The sequence below is a fragment of the Megalobrama amblycephala genome, linkage group LG18 (assembly GCF_018812025.1).
Source record: "Megalobrama amblycephala isolate DHTTF-2021 linkage group LG18, ASM1881202v1, whole genome shotgun sequence".
Taxonomy (NCBI): Eukaryota; Metazoa; Chordata; class Actinopteri; order Cypriniformes; family Xenocyprididae; genus Megalobrama; species Megalobrama amblycephala.
This window is the reverse complement of record NC_063061.1, coordinates 34,537,759-34,558,883: the sequence shown is the minus strand read 5'-3', so window position 1 is coordinate 34,558,883 and position 21,125 is coordinate 34,537,759. Positions and strand designations below refer to the sequence as shown.

The 21,125-nt window shown below is 38.2% G+C and overlaps 1 protein-coding gene across 1 annotated transcript; it reads right to left on the bottom strand.

Moving 5' to 3' along the window:
• Positions 1-8,818: 8,818 nt before the first annotated feature.
• Positions 8,819-20,265, bottom strand: LOC125252311 (hydroxycarboxylic acid receptor 2-like). Its single transcript, XM_048165495.1, has 2 exons — positions 19,792-20,265; positions 8,819-9,667 (listed from the first exon to the last, which is right to left on the bottom strand). The coding sequence occupies exons 1-2, from the start codon at positions 20,263-20,265 to the stop codon at positions 8,819-8,821; spliced, it is 1,323 nt and encodes a 440-aa protein (XP_048021452.1).
• Positions 20,266-21,125: the final 860 nt, after the last annotated feature.

Genomic DNA, 21,125 nt, shown 5'->3' with positions numbered 1-21,125 from the left:
GTCTTGTGTGTTTGTCTTTTTAAATTAACAGCTCACAAAACATATATAATGTAGCTGTGATTTATGGGATGAGACAAGAGTAAATTAAGTTTGAATCCAGTCTGAAAGTCTACAAAATTAACAATTTAATCCCAAACAACCAATGCACATTATTATTATTAAATCTATAAAATATTGTTCTACAAATGCATTATTTAATTGCATATATTCATATGAAAACAACTATTTTTCTTGAATGGATTTTGCATTATTTTTAATGAAATATAATACTAAGTTTCTATTTAGTCAAAAAACTTGCCCCAGGTGGGAAAAAACAGCACAGTGGCAATGCTGCTTCTTATTAAAACAAGAAATTGAATAATATTGAATAATATCAAATAATAGAATAAAAATGTAGTTTATCACCTGAAGAGTGAATGTCCAGTCTCTCTGGTTGTGTATAAATCTCTGTGCTGTATTTTGTAGACTGACTTCACAGCTGTTACAAAAATAGTTCCTGAATAAAAGCATGACTTCATCTGCTACACTCACATAAAACATCTGATATGCAAAAGGTAACATTATAATAAAAAGACAGATAGTCTCAGTAAATATTTCAACAGCAAATGCAGTTTACTTCTATGCAGAAAACATATCACTCTTGTTACTCTATTTAAATTCATCTGAATAACATGAAATGTGAATTGATTCATATTTTTGGAATGATGTGCTTAGGTAAAATCAGTTAATATTAAATAACATTTAAATCACTAATTATAAAACAATAAAACACAGCTATGACCGCTTCACCCAACCATTCTGTGTATCACTACACAACACCTTTAGCAACCACTCTTAGCAATGTAAATATGTTCTCTATTGATATTGTTCATTGATGCTTACTGTATGTAGAAGAGTATTGTGAGAAAGAGATCAAGTGAGCAAGTATATTACCTGCATTCAGATTTAGCATTTTCCTTCAGGTCAGTCCTATACGTTCAAAATAAATTTAAATGTCCGATGTATTATCTTGTCCTTTTAACAGTTAAGGGGTTTTCCCGTGACTGACAGCGCTAGTCAAAGCATTTGTCAGTTGCGTCTTTTCAATGTAAAAGTCTTCGCTACTGACTGACACACTCATAAAGACAGTCTTTGCTGCTATCTAATAGCATAATAATGTAACTTCTGTTGCTGTTCACGGTCAGGGACTATTTTTTCGGGCGGAAGGAAGGCTTTTGGTGAAAGTTTAATTCATGAAAGTTGCATTGATACATATTTTTGGCTTTAATATTTGTATTGTGTGGTAACCATTTTATAAAAGCAATAAGGTACTCAAGGCTAGTGCTGTATCATGAATAAGTTATGGCTGAATGGCGTTGTTAGGCATGACGCAAAGCGGAGTGACTTATTCACGATACAGCACAGCCTCTCTTACCTTATTGCTTACTTCAAGGTATGCATTTTGCTATTATAAATAATGACTCCAATTTGTAAAAAGAAAAAGAAAAAAAAAAGAGCACAGGTGTTTTTTTGTTTTTTTTAGACTGGGCATTTAAAACTCAGAGATGGAATAAATAATTTAGAGATTTGTGTTGACAAGAAGCCAAGTTTATTCATCTCTGTGGTAACCATCAATCAGTAAATCAATTTGTGTTTAAACAGTGAACACTAACATGTTCTGAAGCACTTTACACTGCAAAGACTCAGATGCTGCATTGATGTAGCATATATACTACAAAAAGGTACATTTACACAGACTCTACAATGTGAAACTCAGTGCATTTTGGGAGGGATCACAATGCAATGTGTGTGTTACTCTTATGACACAATGTTGCTATATTAAATCTAGTAAAGGGTGATGCAGCAATTGGCATGGCATCAGAAGCTTTAAGGTGACTCTTATGATGGATCACAACCAGAATTTGGAAGCAGCATTGATCTGCTTTAATTTGGCAGAGTAATGATGATTGAGGTGTCAAAGACCCTAATTCAGAGAAAATACTCAAAAACTGTTAGTTGGAGTTTTCACAGAGCAATAAACATTATCGATAAGTTCACTATCTTAATCTACTAAAATATTGCAGTTGCAAATAGGCCACAGTGCAGCAGATCACTCTATATCTGAGAGGTTTGAACTTCAGAAAGGTTACAGGATGAACCACTGCCAGGTAACGCTCAACAGAGATCAGACATTGAAACAGAGGATGACCAGAGGTGGTAAGTCCTACCAAAAAAACTTTTAATGTTGAGAGACTGAAAATCCAATATGATAGTACATATACAAAACAATTCAGACAGATACCAATCTCACAAACAGACAGATTGAGGTTGAAGAAGGCTGATACGACTCCATTTCCTGTTCCTGTTATGATGAGCCATATAACAGTGTGTAGGAAGACCAAACAGAAAACTGATGCTGTACACACAGATTTCCAGACTGTCCAGAAGTCCAATGGATTGAGTTGTGGAGTTTGTAGATGCTTCAGGTGTGGTGAAGTTCACTGTAGAGTTATTCATCCTCTCTGAGCTTGTCCTTTTAGTTCAGCAGCTCACAAATTTACCTGTATGAAAGTTAAGCAAAGTTTTATTATAGTAAAAGTGTAGTAACCATGGCAAATTCATTACCACTTGTATAACCACAGTTTTACTACAAATATCATGGTTAAACATGGTTAGTGTAGCAAAACCCTGGCTAATTTGTGGTTACCATAGTTTAACTATAATAACCATGTTTGTTTTTTTGTTGTTGTTTTTTTTTTAAGGAATACTCTCTTAAAGCTTCTGCTGTGGGGAAAAATATTCTATTACAATGTACAAAATTACAGTTTTTTTTTTTTTTTTTTTTTTTTTTGGATAATGTTTTCAAAACACTTCATGTACAATAGCCAGTGAGCATGATACTGTTTCTAATGCAATGACATTAGCCAATCATAATAGTGACCATTTACTGACAACCCTTAAATAGCACACCTTTAAAAATGCATCATTTCAGACAGAGGGTCAGAATAATCAGAATAAAATGATCTTTTTTTTTTTTTTTTTTTTTTTTTTTTTGTATAAAAATAAAATCAAACATTATAAGTGAACCTCAAGAAAGATATGAAATAATAATAATAATATTTAAAAAAAAAAAAAAAAAAAAAAAATCAATGTCTTGACCCCTTTAACATTAAACAAATATCTGACCGGAGATGGCATGATTGACAAATCAGGATCTTGTAGTCCAGAGATAAATACATAGTCAGCACATCTAAATGTCTAATATTTTACAAAATTTCTGGTTTAAAACTGAGCACAACATTATTAAATGACATTAAAATACTATCAATTTAGTAGTATTTACTTTCATAGACTTGCATGCAAAATATTTTTTTTCTTCCTTTTGTGTTTGCCTTGTATTATTATCAGTTAAATTAATTGCTACTTCTGTTAAACTTGCCTTCAAAACTTTTGGACATTATAGAATAGACACATTACTGCTCGTAATAAAGAACATCAGCCACGCAGTTATAAAAATAGCACCTTGTTGCTTACTGAGAGTAAAAACAAAAAAATGAATTGAATTAAAAAGAGGAATTATATCACCTGAAGAGTGAACATCCAGTCTCTCTGGATGTGTGTAAATCACTGTGCTGTGTTTGTAGACTGACTTCACAGCTGTTACAAGAATATATGTGCATGATTTCATCTGTTACACATCACATAAAACACCAGATATGCAAATATTTGAAGCTGAAAAAAGGTAAACAAAATATATATTTATATATAATTTTCATATAAAACACAATGGTGAGTCAGTTTTCCCAAACAATCTTTATATATCTGCATGTACTCACTGGGCACCAAATATTTAAAAATAATGAGATGGAAAATTGAGGCTTGGTAATTGATTAAGTGATTTATTGGAAAAAAAACTAATAGCAACCACTCACATTATAAGGACAATGAAGGTTTTCATGCACTGTAACTGTCTAAACTGCCTTAAGTTCAAATATCACAGATATTCTGCTAAGCATTTTTTAGAAGTCAGTCAAAGTGTACAGGATGTTGTGAAGTTGAGTTTGAAAGGTATCAGGTTGATATACAGTAAGTACATTTGTGGACACCCTAATCCCTAGATTTGAAAAGTAAAATAATAGCATTAGCTGGTTTTAGATTTGGAGAAAAGAGGCAGGAGAGCTTTTCAGTCCGGTGCAGATAAAGAATAGGCTGAACAAAACCAGCCAACACATAACAAATCACAGAAGGAAACCAAACTTCCTGAATAATCAGATTTGTAGAATGGTAAACAGCACTGTGAGAGTAAGTGGCACATATATGATAACCATGGTCACAGTAGTTATTAGAATTAGATAAAATGCTCTTCTCTTCATGTTGTTTTCATGTTGCAGCACAAACAGGATCCAAGAATAATTATCCAGGCCACAGTGCAGCAGATCACTCTATATCTGAGAGGTTTGAACTTCAGAAAGGTTACAGGATGAACCAATGCCAGGTAAAGCTCAACATAGATCAGACACTGAAACAGAGGACGGCCAGTGATAGTTAGTCCTGTTAAACAATTTTTTTTAATGTTGAGAGGCCTGAATACCAAAATAACTGTAGATTGATCAAACTATTCAGACAGTTACCAATCTCAGAAACAGAGAGATTGAGGAAGAAGAACTCTAATGCAAATCCACTTGCTGTTCTTGTCATGATGAACCATGTAACAAACGTGTGTGTAGAAAGACCAAACACAAAACTGATGCTGTGCAGACACATTTCCAAAATCTGCAGTGGCCCAAAGGACTGAGTTGTGGAGTTTGTAGATGTTTCAGGTGTGGTGAAGTTCACTGTAGAGTTATTCATCTCATCTCTGTTTTTCTTCTCCACAGCACACAAAATATAGTCATTTAACACATATCTATAGAAAGAGAGAAATATATATACATTTACATTGCATTCAGTATAACTGATTTCAGCAAGCGAATCTTCCTTAGGTAATTCCATTTCAAAATGGCAGTGGTTCACCACTGATAAAGTGGGCCCATAAACCAGTGTCAATGACAAATGTGTGTATAATGAAGATGGAGATTAATCGTCTCCAATTAGCAAACACAAAACAAGCACTACAAAGTAATAAATGAATGCTGGCTTTAAAATCCATACGCTTTATATTTAGTGGCATTTTACTAATGCATTACACTTTTATGAAAACATTTGCAATCGGTTGTAATGTTTGGGTTGTGTTCAATGTCTTTTATCATTTTATATGTGTTTGTGCTACACATAAAAATTGCACTTTGGAATTATTATGTTGGCTTTTTCACAACAATATCTCATCAACAATCTGAATTACTTCTGTTCAGTTAAACAAAAAGAGCTCAGTCTCATTTTACTCAAGCATTAAACTTTCGTCAGATCTCTCTGTTGATGTTTTCAGATAAACATTGTTACATTTTGCTTATTATTAAGGATAAAAACAAGAAAATTTTCTTAGTCACCTGTAGATTGAATGTCCCCTCTCGGATGTATATAAATATCTGTGCTGTGTTTGTAGACTGACTTCACAGCTGTTACAAGGATATCAATGCATGACTGTTACATGCATTATAAAATAAATATTTAAAGTAAAAAAAAAAAAAAAAAACTGATAGTCTGAGTAAACTTATTAACAGAAATTCACTTTTATGTTGAAAATGTTAATCTGAAAGCTTGTGATTGAGCAGTCAGAATGAAGTATTCCAGTGTGCCGCATAATAATGTTATATGTTGCTTCTATACAAGAAAGGAGCAAATTCAATTTGATCACCCAAATATTATTTTAGCAGACTGAATATCCAATCTTTGTATGTCTAAACTGAACAGCACAGGTGCAACTCATTAATCTCTTGATGTGCAATTTTTTAGACTGAGTATTTCAGAGAGCAATAAATAATGGGGGGTATGCAAAAGCTGACCCTGGGTGACAGATTAAATGTTTTATTGGATAAACAAACACACTGATATCAAACTTAGCCATATTTAATTAACACAAGGCAATTAAAGATTTTTATACACATGAACTGACTGACAAACAAACTAAGAATTGATTTGAAATATAACTTAATGTAAAGACTAGAGCAAACACCAAGATGAAAGAGACACGTCAGCTGACAGTACAACAAATGCCTCATCCACTATTAAATATGATTAAAAAACTAAATGTGTAGACATTTCTAGTCAGTTTATGAGGAAGAGTGGCAGGCGAGTTTTCCAGTGCGGTGCAGATAAAGAACAGGCTGAACAAAACCAGCTAGAGTAAAACAAAACAAACCAGGAGCCCAAAATGTTAATTCATACTTGTTCGCCAAACAGCAAATTGATGCTGAACACACAGATTTCCAGATTCCCCATTTGCAATGTGGAAGGGGTTGTGGAGTTGGTGGAAGCTCCTGATGTGGTGGAGTTCATTTCTTCCTCATTTTTTTGAGCACAGCTCACAAAACATGAATAGTATTGCTATAGGAAGAGAACATTATAAAAGTATGTGGTCACTCAGACTGCAGTTCAACATAAGCAAAATAAATAAATAAATAAAATTGACAGAAGGCACATTTGCAGTCCACCCCGGCAATTCAACAAGTAAAACAGTTTACAGGTAAAAGAACCATTTTTTGCTTTGAAGAACATTTTTTAAAATCTAAAGAATATTTTTCCAATATAAAGAACATTTTGTGCAAATAAGGTTCTTTATGAAACCGCAGATGCCAATAAAGAACCTTTACTTTTAAGAGTGTGCTTATTCACCTTGATGAAACGAATAGAGATCAGTTCTGTTTTGCTCAAGTTATGCATCTAATATGCCCATAAGCCCTTTAATATGACTAATGACCACATCAACATTGTCATATATCATTCAGCAGTAAACAGAAAAATAATTAAATTTAAAATAGGAGTTTATCACCTGAAGAGTGAATGTCCAGTCTCTCTGGTTGTGTATAAATCTCTGTGCTGTGTTTTACAGACTGACTGCACTGCTGTCAGAAGAATAGGTGTGCATGACTTCATGTGCTACACGTCACATAAAACATCAGACATGCAAATATTAAAAGGAAAAAGAAGGTTTAAAGAAGTTCAAAAAGATATATACTCTTATCTGATACTTTAATTTTATCCCCAAAAAGTTAATTTTGATAAACATCTTGTTCATTGAACTGTTGTATTTAAGCAATATCACACAGCAAAATCAGCAAAGCTGTGTGTGTGTGTGTGTGTGTGTGTGTGTGTGTGTGTGAGTATATACTCTGTGTATATATATATATATATATATATATATATATATATATATATATATATATATATATATCAAAGCATGGACTCCACTAGACCCCTGAAGTTGCGAGGTGGGGCCTCCATAGATCAGACTTGTTTGTTCAGCACTTCCCACAGGTGCTTGATTGGATTGAGATCTCAAGAATTTGGAGGCCAAGTGAACAGTGGACAGGGGTCAGCATGGGCACCCTGACTGGTCTGCTGCTATGTATGTCATGGCAGATTCGATGTCTCTTTGTTTCTTCAGTTCTGGTCTCGAAGAAAAACTCAGAGTCGAAGTTCCAGGTCTCAGAAGTATTTAACTTGTCAAGCAACAAAGTGAGATGCCAGCTCCGCATCTGAGGCTCTCTTAGCCGTTTTTATACATTTTAATTATCTCTTAAAAACCCACCAAAAAAATATCATTGGCTGGTAATATTCGCATTGTCCCATATTCTCGCTTACAGGGGCTCTTCTCCTACACCTCCTTCCCATGTACTCCCCGACCTTTTCACCATAGACATTTCACCAATTAAAATTTCAGGTGTTGCTTATGTAAGGGACAATTTTCTTAGTAAGGGTGGCCGACTGCCAACTACTGTACATCATTTACCTTAATCTCTCATGGCCTTCTGCCAATTGATGCCTTTTCCCATTGGCCAAATGAAACATCATATCAAAACAGTCAATACTCCCCGGAGGCAAGAAGCCTTCACCTGACACCCTTTAATGATGGTCTTGTTCATTTCACAGCCACCTGTTGTCTGGTGGAAAATTACCAACAAAATATGCTCAGTGGCCAAGTAAACTTGTTTGACCCTTACAGTTACATAGGCCAAGAGGCCTCACAACACTTCTAGCTTTTATAGTAAGCAAACAAATTCTACAATTGTTTTCTATAGAGTGGATAAAATGCTCCATCACTATGTAGCCCCATAAGCAACAAACTGCGATCCACTGTGTATTCTGACACCTTTTATCAGAGCCAGCATTAACTGCTTGAGCAGTTTGAGCTACAGTAGCTTGTCTGCTGGATCAGACCACACAGGCCAGCCTTCGCTCCCCACATGCATCAATGAGCCTTGGCCGCCCATGACCATGACACAAAAAGCCAAGAGTCGAACCGCCCAACTAAAGGAAACACTGACCACCAAAATGGTGATTAAATATTTTCAATAAAACCAACATCTAAACCTCTGTTAATTCTCAAAAAGAACTTCTGCTGAGATCTTGAGAGATGTATTGTCTTCTTTTATTTTCAGTTTATTTCAGGCTGTGTGTCTTTAAATTGTGCAAGCATGATGTTGAACCAACAACACATTGTAACACTGACTCAGTGCCATTACCATTGATTGCTGGTGCAAAAGTGATATTCAATTCATGATTAATGATTCAATGAGGTTAACGTTGACACATTAACAGTGATTTAACATTATTTCGATCATTGCTTGCTATCTGGGGTTGTACTTGGTGAAATCACGTTCACCTGTAACATATTTACCCAGTAACAATAAGTAGATTCAGTAACTGGACTGGAGTAAGTAAAATATTAAAATTGCAGATTTTAAGATGAACAGAGGCAGGAGAGTTTTACAGTTCTGTGCAGATAAATAACAGGCTGAACAAAACCAGCCAGAATAAAACAAGTCAAACTAGTGAACCAAACTGTTGGAGAATTGTCTGCTGTCAGAATGACAGAGATTCCTGTGATTGTAAGTGGGAAATATAGGATAATCATGTTCACAGTAGTTACTAGAATGAGATGAAATGCTCTTCTCTTCATGTGGTTTTCCTCCTCTCTCGCTCTCCTTCTCTCTCCTGGTCCTGACTGCTTCAGAGCTCTGAGAACAACCACAAGACAAAACAACTGGATGGAGATGACCAGTGTAAGCTGCATGGTCAAGAACCATACATGTGCACAAATTTTGTCTGAGGCTAAATTATACATGCAGACCAAACATGAGCCAAGAATAATAATCCAAATAGCAGTGCAGCAGATCACTCTATATCTGAGAGGTTTGTACTTCAGAAAGGTTACAGGATGAACCACTGCCAGGTAACGCTCAACAGATATCAGACACTGAAACAGAGGACGCCCTGTGAATGTAAGTCCCATTAAAAAACCATCAGTTATCTCAAGGCTTGAGATCCACCTTGACAGTCTAAAAACCAAACCATTCAGACAGATACCAAGTTCACAAACACAGAGATTGAGGATGAAGAACTCTGATGCAACTCCACTTAGTGTTCCTGTGATGATGAGCCATATAATATAGGAGTTTGCAGGAAGACTAAAAAACAAATTGATGCTGTACACACAGATTTCCAGACTGTCCATTAGACCAATGGACTGAGTTGTGGAGTTTGTAAATTTTTCAGGTGTGGTGATGTTATTCGTCTCCTCTGTGTTTGTCTTCACAGTTCAGCAGCTCACAAAATGTGGTAAAATAATTTTAAACTGTTACTTCTGTTAAAAGTGCAATACTGTAATTACTAATCCTTGTTAACATTAAAAATACAGCTGTTTGTTGGTTGTTTACTTCACAGTGCATTTACTAATGTTAACAAGTACAACTTTTGATTTTAATAATGTATTAGTAAATGTTGAAATTAAAATTAACAAATATTAATAAATGCTGTAGAAGTGCAGTTCATTATTAGTTAATGTTAACTAAATGCAGTTAAATAATGTTAATGAAACCTTATTGTAAAGTATTATCAACAAACATATCTTCTGATTTAAGACCGAGCAAGATCAGGGTCAAATCATCATTCCCTAAATACTTAAAATGTGGAGATCACATATACCACCATAGTCAATTTCTTTTGAGGTCTTTTAAATTAATTTTTTTAACTGCCTATTTTGGGGCATAATTAGAAACGAGCCGATTTCAGGTTTCGAGACGAGACTAATGTTATAACGTTATTTTAGTCGTGTTATTATTATTATTTTGCAGTATTTCTGTTTCCTGTGTCTCACTTCAGGGGCTGCTAAATCATTGATTTCGGACAGACTTCTGAGGCAGTGTAATGATCTACAGCAATATAGCGCGAGCTTTGGTGAGAACTAAAATATTTAATTACTACAGTAGTAATTTCTTGATAGAAATGATATCAAAATTGAAATATGTTGATCAAAATCTTACATTTATACACAAACTGAGCAGCAAACGCAACTTTCGGACGCCATCTTTATTTTTCTAGCTCAACTGTCACAGAATGGAAAGCACATGATTGTGGGATATCAAAGGCAGCTAAGGATACATCTATGCTTCCTTCAAAAATCGATCAGATGAAGGTATCTCATGAGACAGGAAGTGAAGCTAACATTGGATTCGGACGTGCCTTGATGCCTTACTACCTTGAAATGTGTCCTCAGAAGGCAGCATTTTCCAGTTTTCGGACGCAGCCGTAGATTTCACGAGCTCATAACTTAATAAAAACTGCACAGATCATAGAAAATGCACATCATTATTTAAAGCAGATTCTTATGATTAAAATGAATCCAACATCAACATAATATATTGCGTTGATCACAAGATATTACTCACGGAATGATTTGACATACTTGGCTAAAAACATGTCTCTCATCTTTCTTGGATGCATTGTGTATCCAATGTTCCTGGACCCATCCATGTTCGTTTTCCAACGTGGAACAACACAAAATAGGTATCATCTTAAACCTTAGAAACTCAGCTTTTTAAAGGTGCTAAAGAGGATGTTTTGTTTTATACATTTTTGCAATATTACTTGAAACTGTCTTTACTAATTGATAAAAGACTATTTATTAGGTGCACTGAAAGTAGTAATATTAATATACATCATCTGTGCACGAGGTAGGGCCTTAAAAACATCAGCCAATCGTTTACGCGATCATCGTCATGTCAATCACTGCCGTTACGTTCCTTGTGAGAGACGAGCACGGCTGTGCGCTCCAGTAACTTTCCACACTCCACAGGCGCCGCATGCAATGTTTTTGTCAGGAGACAGGAGTAACAACTGCAATTATGAGTTACCTGCGGTGAGTCCGACATAATGAATCCACAAACTCGACACAGCAAATGTCGGTGGTAAACACTCGTGTTCCAATACTCGTGCATGAGTTTTGGAAGGCGTTCTCTTGAAATGAGCTGTGAAGGAGGGGGTTGTTCTTACGCATGCGCTCATTTCAAAAACTCACTAACAGTCTTTGGATTCTCAGTCGACGAAAAAATCCTCTCTATCACCTTTAATGCATCTAACCATTTCGAAAAACTCCTAACGAGTGCTGAGAAGCGCCTCTAAACCGGAGTGTACCGCCCATGGGTGCCATCTAGCCGCGAAAAAATGAATAACACTTTATCACCACAAAATCTGAAAAAGATGCAGCTGTAGGAGAGCATCACCAAAAAATAATTTCTCTGATCTTATTGCCTTCCTGAGTTATTCCATGTCAAATAAAAAAAAGAAAAATTATAAAATGATGTATATATATATATATATATATATATATATATATATATATATATATATATATATACTGTCTTTTATCAGCAGTTTTTCAGCAGGAAAATGTCCAAATGTAATGTGATTTATATTTTCTAAAACGTTTAAATGTGTTCTATCAAATGATACCTACCTTTTGACTTTCCTTGCTACAGTTTTGGAGTTATGAGTCTTTACTTTTTTGTTTGTCGCTCAGAAAAAGAAAAAAAAACCTCTAAAAAAGCCTTCGGGTCTAAAAGGGTTAAGAGACATCTCAAGGCATTATAAGGTATTATCTATATAATGTAGGAAACAATATAATAAGATAACCTTGTTTAAAATGGGTTTGGCTAAAAGAAAATTTTAGTTTTGTCTATACTACTAGGTATTATACTATATTGACTGGGTTAAATAGAATTGCATTACTAAAAAGAGACTAAAATAAAATTTTCATTGACTAAAATTAGACTCAGTCATCAGTTTTGTTTGTCATCAGTTTTCGTCGACTAAAACTAGACTAAAATAGTCATGGATAAATCTGACTAAAATAAGACTAAAATGCTCAGACTTTTAGTCGACTGAAACTTGACTAGACTAAAAAGAGTATGAACGTGACTAAAACTAATAAGAACTAAAATGACAGCTTGACACAAAGACTAGACTAATACTAAAATTAAAACAGGCCGCCAAAAACAACACTATACATGACGCCAGAAAGCGCTTCAAATCTGGGAAAAATTTCACAATTTGTGGTTTTCGAGCTCCTTTAGTTTAATCTAGAAAGTCGTTAATTTGTTTTACTGTATACAATCTAGCACCCAAAGTCTCTGTTCTTTCAGAATCCTCCATATCAGAAATACTGCCTATACTCTCAAGATCATTTTCTGAATCATTTTCAGAACAAGCATATTCTGAACTCATAACTGACATCTGAGTATTACTATCATCAGCTGCCTCACTTTCACCATCTGCTTTATTGTTTTCTCTTACTGTTTGTTCTTTTTCTGATCGTTTGTCATCTTCATTAATCGTCAGATTGGATTTCTCTCCACTACTTGCCTGATTGACGATCTCCTCGCCCTTGTCACTATTTACTACGTCATTGTTTTTCCTTTTGCTGCCATTTCAACACCAGGGACAAAGTCATTATTTTGTCCATTGTGTTGTTTGGAGATTAGACGGCTTATCATTTTGTTTATTTGGGCATGTTTGTCTAACATGCCCTTGTTCTCCGCATGAGAAACACCACATGTGATCCGAACTAATGAAGATTGTATAATCTTCGCCCTCATTAGTTAACTTTACAGCCAAGTTAAGCGGATCTTGTTATTCATTTAATATCATGTATGTGCATAGCCGAAAAGACATAACATGTTTGAGATCCGGACTTTTTAGACCTATCGGAATCATTTTTATAGGTGCTGTTCATCTTCAGTATCTTTCGAGAACTCCTTGAATTGCTTCGTTCTTAATAAACGGAGGAACATTCGATAGCACTATTTTCTTTCAAACGTGTTATTAACTGTAATTCCACGTTCAATCAAACCATCTACCATCTGAACATCTGCAAGAAAAACAACAACAGCTTTGTTCATTCTGGAAGCTGACTTAATGTTTATCCCACCACCGACGCATCTTACACGGATATGGAATCATCAGGTGTACATTTCAAACCATGTCTAAGAGTCAAGCGTGAGAGATATCCGCTTGACCCCATTTGCCAATTTTGCCGACCTCAGTCAGCGCGCAACAAAAAGTTTGTTATATAAATTTAATCTCTCTCTACGAAAATTCAAATAAAGAAAACGAGAAAAAGATTAACGTGACAAACTCTCAAAAGCGTGTTCCCAAACTCTAAGCTCCTCCCACTACCCACAATCCCTAGAGAGAAAGAGAGAGAAAGAGTGAGAGAGCCAGAGAGTGCCCAAGAAAAGCCAAGAATCAAAGAGGCAGAGCAACAGTTACAATCTTCTTTTATCCCTTCCTTGCATGTGACTGAAACCCAAATGTGAGACATTCAGACTGTCCAATAAGAAGATTAAAACTTCCCCCACTGTACTAAAGGTGTGACAATTTGTAGACCCCCGATGTACACACATCTTGGCCTACAGGCCTTGATCACTATCAACACATTTGTTCCTTCCAAATGGCACTTGTAGCAAGAGAGAGGGGGTTGAAACAGTAAAGCAAATGTCTTTGTTCATTTTAAAATATCTTTGGATATTTTCAACCTTACAACCCAAAGGACAGACAGAATAGGCCTATATGGAACATGTTTGTTTAAATGTTTGGGATTTTTTTTATATGTATATACATAAATATATTTAAAATGTTCATCTATGTGGTATGATGCACACAAATAAAATTAGTTAAAGAAACTTTTAAGGGAGAAGAACAAGCATTTAGTGATATTGGTACTGATTTTTATTTGTAGTCTTACTATTTCACAGAACTTCAGTGATTTAACTTTAAAACTGTACTCCAAGAAGCCATATTCGTAAACTTTAAAGGGTTAGTTCAACCAAAAATGAAATTTCTGTCATTAATTACTCACCCTCATGTCGTTCCTCCATTGACAGGAAGATAATTAACACTTTCACATGCCTAGAAAGGTACTAAAAACATATTTAAAGCAGTTGTTCAATCTTAATGTTATAAAGTGACGAGAATTTTGTGTGCCAAAAAAAAAACAAAATAGCAACTTAGTGTCCATGTAGTGATGGGTGATTTCCACTTAGTGTCCATCTAGTGATGGGTGATTTCAAAACACTGCTTCATGAAGCTTTATGAATCTTTTATATTGAATCAGTGGTTCGGAGCATCTATCAAACTGCCAAAGTCATGTAATTTCAGTAAACGAGGCCTTGTTACATCATAAGTGTTTCGAACCGTTTAAAAATTTCAATGGTTCACGTGACTTTGGCAGTTTGATACGTGCTCCAAACCACTGATTCGAAACAAAAGATTTGTAAAGCTCCGAAGCTTCATGAAGCAGCCTTTTGAAATCAGCCATCACTAGATATTGCTGGAAAAAAGTCATTATTTTGTTTGTTTGGTTTTGTTTTTTGCACACAAAAAGTAAATAAATATTATTAAAAAAGTAAAACATGTGTAGTCATTTTTTGTCAGTTAATGAAGAAGGGAGGCAGGCAGTGCTGATAAAGAACAGGCTGAACAAAACTAGCTACAACATAATAAACCAAACCAGGAGCACAAAATGTCAATTCCTAATCATTTTTCAGAATTGTGATTCATCATAGACATGGTGCCGCGATACTCTTGCTCATGTGGTATGGCTGTTTTTCATACAGTGAAAAAGAGAAATGATCCATAAAATCAATAGAGGTGAAATGAGCAGGTGCCAATCACTGAACACCTGGTATGCAAACTTTTTAGAAAGAATGGAAGAGAAAATTACATTGAATCATTAAGATTTATTGTTTTGTTTTATTGACTTTTCAGCATTACAAAAGAAAAGTGAATTATTTTGCTGTTATAATGAAGATGTCCATATCTACAAACTAAAATGAAATGCATGCAATATCCAACCAACAAACCATCTTATATAACCATCCCAAGAATAATTTCATGAAATCCACCCTCATTAAAAATTCTAAACATAATACAAAAATGTATTCTAAAATCCGTAATCATTTAAAAGTCTGCATATATAAGGAATTGGTGATTTATTTGAAAAACAAGCAAATAGCTACTATTTATAATAAATATATAACACAATAAGAATAAACTTAAACTAAATAGGTTTTATGGACACATTGACTGGCTGTTGTTCACTGACTTTCTGATCTACAGTTGCAAGAAAAAGTATGTGAACCACGTGCAGAATCTGTGAAAATTTTAACAAAATGCACGTTATTTTTTTATTTAGTACTGTCCTGAGTAAGATATTTTACATAAAATATGTTTACATATAGTACAAAAGACAAAAAAAGACCAAAAAAAAAAAAGCTGAATTTATTCAAATGGCCCGGTCAAAAGTTTGTGAACGATTGACTCGTAATACTGCGTGTCATTACCTGGATGATGCATGACTGTTTTTGTTGTTGTTGTTTGTTTGTTTGTTTTGGGGAGGGGGTGTTCTTGAGTCCCTTGTTTGTCCTGAACAGTTAAACTGAGCTCTGTTCTTCAGAAAAATCATCCTTTTGCATATTTGAACCCTTTGCAGCAGTGACTGTATGATTTTGAGATTCATCTTTTCACACTGAGGACAATTGAGGGACTCAAACACAACTATTAAAAAAGGTTCAAACATTCACTGATGCTCAAGAAGGAAACACGATGCATTAAGAGTCGGGGGGTGAAAACTTTTGGAATTTGAAGATCAAGGTAAATTGTACTTAATTTGTACTTAAAAAAATTATATATATATTATTACTACACTAGGTGTAGTCACATTTTCTACAGGTTTTATGGAGAACAGAGGCAGGAGAGTTTTCTAGCCTGGTGCAGATAAAGAACAGGCTGAACAAAACTAGCTAGAACATTACAAATCACAGCAGGATACCAAAGTGACACAATGTATTGCTGTCTCAGAATGTTAAAGATTGTAGACATAGTAACTGGCACGTATGTGATAACCAAGGTAACAGTAGTTACTAGAATGAGATAAAATGCTCTTCTCTTCATATGGTTTTCCTCCTCTCTCTCTCTCTCTCTCTCTCTCTCTCTCTCTTCTTCTCTCTCCTGGTCCTGACTGCTTCAGAGCTCTGAGAACAGCCACAAGACAAAACAACTGGATGAAGAAGAAGAGTAGGAACTGCATCATGAAGAACCATGTGTGTACAGTTATGGTAGATAACAAAAATATGATCAGGCAGACCAAACAGGATCCATGACCGATTATCCAGGCCACAGTGCAGCAGATCACTTTATATCTGAGAGGTTTGAACTTCAGAAAGGTTACAGGATGAACCACTGCCAGGTAACGCTCAACACACATCAGACACTGAAACAGAGGACGGCCAGTCATGGTAAGACCTTGTAAAAAAAGTGCTAATGGGAAGAAACTTGAAATAAAATGTGACAATACAAAGAAAAGAGAGTCCACACAGATACAAATCTCACAACAAGAGAGATTGAGGATGAAGAATCCTGAAGCAATTCCATGTCCAGTTCCTGTGATGATGAGCCATATAACATAGGAGTGTACAGGAAGACCAAACAAGACATTGATGCAGAATATATATATTTGGCCACTATCCACTATCCAGATAGAAGGGGTTGTGGAGTTGGTGGACGCTCCTGTTGTGGTGGAGTTCATTTCCTTCTCGTCTGTCTGAGCCGCACAGGAGCTTACAACTGATATTGCTAATAGAGGAGAGAATTATAAATGTACCGGGTTATTCAGACTGCAGTTCAACATGAACAAGATAAGAAAGTAGACTGAATATGCAATATGTGATTCTTGGTAAGTTCTATTCAAAAAGACTGAAACAAGTCATTTAAAATTGTAAGGTTGCGCTACAATAATCCTTATCCTAGAACTAATTAAATAATAATATTTCTATGTCTATCCATATTTTTGGGTAATTCACGGTCCTGTACAATGTTTTTGTGAAAATAAATAAAAATGCTGCTGCAAGTACAGTAATTTGGCCATTTTATCTTTCATTTGTAATTTCCTGATCTTTGATGGTCGTCATGTGAAGAGAATGTCACTTTGCTATGTAGAGCTTTATTATATACTGAAATATTTTCGAGTGCATATTGTCAATGCATAACCCAGTTTATTCGAAATCAATTATTTACAGTTTGACGGAAATGACTCCCAATTCATTGGAAAAAAAGTAAAATGCGGATATAAGCAGCAGAATAACACAGAATCTGACTGATAGTGACAGTAGTAGGGTTAAAAGCAAAGTATAAGTTTAAATTTATCTTTTTTGGATCATATTTATAAATATAGCCTAACTGGCTTGTAATTATTAGAGATAAAACATAAGCAAAGTTTTAGAATTATTAATATCCATTATTTCATGTTGTTGACAACTAATGATCATAAACCCTTTAATATGACGTATAACCACAGTGACATATGGTTCAGCATGTAAAAGAAAGTGAATCCAGTTTAAAAGACGAGTTTATCACCTGAAGAGTGAATGTCCGGTCTCTCTGGATGTAGGCTGTATAAAACTCTGTGCTGTGTTTTGTAGACTGACTTCACAGCTGTCAAAAGAATAGCTTATATTATGTGTATGACTTCATCTGTTACATGTCACATACAAGATATGCAAATGTTTATTGTTAAATTAATGAGGTCCATTTGATCGAAAGGACAGATGGAATAGGCCTATATGGAACATGTTAGTTTAAATGTTTGGGATTTTTTTATATGCATATAAATAAATATAATTAAAAAGTGGTGTGGTATGATGCACACAAATAAAATGAGTCAAAGAAACTGTAAAGGGAGAAGAACGTCTAGGTTACTAGTGTAACCCCCGTTCCCAGAAGGAGGGAACGGAGACGTTACGTCGATACTGACGTAATGGGGTCTCGCCTGGGAGCCCAATCACCTCCAAGGATACAAAACAAGCCAATGGGAATTGGCCTGTGAGATTTACATGCCGGGCCCCTCCCCCGGCATCCGGGTATAAATAGGGCCGGCATATTCACCTTCATTCATATTTTTGCTGAGGAGCCGAGACAGGTATCTGGCCGCTCAGCGGTGACTCAAAGCTATGGCAGGGGAACGTAACGTCTCCGTTCCCTCCTTCTGGGAACGGGGTTACACTAGTAACCTAGACGTTCCCATTCAGTCAGTCACGTTCGACGTTACGTCGATACTGACATAATGGGGTCCCGTGGAAAGCGCCATAGCAACTGAACCACGTTACGAGTGTTAGGGAGGCAGGTGCTGGCAGGCTGAGGTGTGCCAAATGCAAATGCGGCCCATACTCGCAACCCTCCAGCGCCCAGAGCAAGCCCAGGAATGTCTTCCATACCGGTGGGATGGAGAGGACAGGGCGTTACCGTGGAGAAGTCGAAGCTGCTGTTCCTACCCCACGGGGAAGAGTGCTTCGGAACTCAATCCCTCGTTTTTCAGCAACGACAAAAACGCCAGGAAAGCGTTCCCCGAGGAGGGGAAAGCTACGGAGACCACACCCTGCCCGAAGGGAGGTAACGTGTGGAAGACACATATGGACTGGTCAGAGAACAGTAACGCATATGGAAGATCTCTGATGTAGGTCCTACCTTCCGGGAGGAACGACTAGCAATCAGAGACGGGCAAAGCGAAGCCGCCCAGGGAAAGACACGGGTTTACCGTCAGGGAAACCTTACCGTGGACAAACACATATGGGATTACCCGAGGGGAATCACACATATGGGCATCTAGCCCAGTACAAGGGCAGACCAACCGGGCATACACACGAGTACTGGACCTAGCGCCGGACGCCTCCGCCACGTCTGGCCGCCGCAGGATGCAGGAGGAACTCCACAGGGTTCGCCGTTACGGGGAACTGAACTGAGGAGCGGGAAAAGTGCTCGCATTCCCTCTCCTGAGGGAAATGGCACAGCAAGCGAACACCCACGGCTATCTACGAGTAGAAAGCACACAGGTGGACACCGGTTCCACTCTGAGGTTATAATACCTCGCGAATGTATTCGGTGTCACCCAGCCTGCAGCTCTGCAAATGTCTGCAACAGAGGCGCCATGCGCCAACGCCCAGGAGGAAGCAACACCCCGAGTGGAGTGAGCTCGCAACCCGAGGGGGCACGGCTCGCCTTGGACTGGTACGCCAAGGCGATGGCATCCACTATCCAGTGGGCCAACCTCTGTTTGGAGACAGCCTTTCCCTTCTGCTGACCTCCAAAACAGACAAAGAGCTGCTCAGAGCTTCTGAAGCTCTGCGTGCGGTCCACGTAAACGCGCAGAGCACGAACGGGACACAGCAACGCAAGGGCTGGGTCTGCCTCCTCCGGGGGCAGTGCTTGCAGGTTCACCACCTGGTCCCTGAAGGGAGTGGTGGGAACCTTGGGCACATATCCAGGCCGGGGTCTCAAGATCATGTGAGAGTAGTCCGGCCCGAATTCCAGGCACCAATCGCTGACCGAAAATGCTTGCAGGTCCCCAACCCTCTTGAAGGAGGCGAGCGCGGTCAGGAGCACTGTCTTGAGAGACAGGTGTTTCAGCTCAGCTGACTCAAGGGGCTCGAAGGGAGCTCTCCGGAGGCCCGAGAGGGCGACAGAGAGGTCCCAGGAGGGAATGAGGCGAGGCCTAGGGGGATTTAACCTCCTGGCGCCTCTGAGGAACCTGATGATCAGGTCGTGCTTTCCTAGTGACTTGCCATCAAGCACATCGTGATGCGCTGCGATGGCGGCCACATAGACCTTCAGGGTGGAAGGGGACAGCCTCCGTTCTAAACCCTCTTGAAGGAAGGAAAGCACAACACCGATCGGGCATTTCCGGGGGTCCTCCCGGCGGGAGGAACACCACTCAACGAACAGACTCCACTTCATGGCATAGGCGCGCCTCGTAGAGGGGGCTCTAGCCGAAGTGATGGTGTCAACTGCCGCGGGTGCCATATGGTGCCCTGCCCCTGAGAGAGGAGGTCCTTCCTCAGGGGGATGCGCCAGGGATGGGCTGTCGCGAGGAGCATGAGTTCCGGGAACCAGGTCCGGTTGGGCCAGTACGGCGCAACTAGCAAGACCTGCTCCTCGTCCTCCCTGACCTTGCACAGTGTCTGTGCAAGGAGGCTCACTGGGGGAACACATATTTGCGTAGGCCCCGGGGCCAGCTGTGTGCCAGTGCATCCGTGCCGAGGGTCCCTCGGTCAACGAATAAAACCACTGGCAATGGGCGGATTCCCGAGAAGCGAACAGGTCCACCTGTGCTTCCCCGAACCGGCTCCATATCAGCTGGACCGCCTGGGGGTGGAGTCTCCATTCCCCCGGGAGCATGAGCTGTCGTGAGAGCGCGTCGGCCGCACGATTGAGCTCGATGGAGCGGTCTCATATGGAGCAATCTGAGCGGCGTGACCGCGGCTGCGGATGCCATATGCCCCAGGAGCCTCTGAAATTGTTTCAGTGGGACCGCTGTTTTCCGCGAGAACGAGTTCAGGCAGTTCAGCACCGACTGTGCACGCTCGTTGGTGAGACGTGCTGTCATGTTGACCGGTCCAGCTCCACACCGAGAAAGGAGATGCTCTGCACGGGGCAGAGCTTGCTCTTTTCCCAGTTGACCCGAAGCCCCAACTGGCTGAGGTGACTGAGCACCAGGTCCCTGTGTTCGCACAACTGCTCTCAGGACTGGGCCAGAATGAGCCAGTCGTCGAGGTAGTTGAGGAGCGAACGCCCACTTCCCTGAGCGGGCAAGGCCCCCTCTGCGACTTTGGTAAAGACGCGAGGAGACAGGGACAGCCCGAAGGGTAGGACCTTGTACTGAT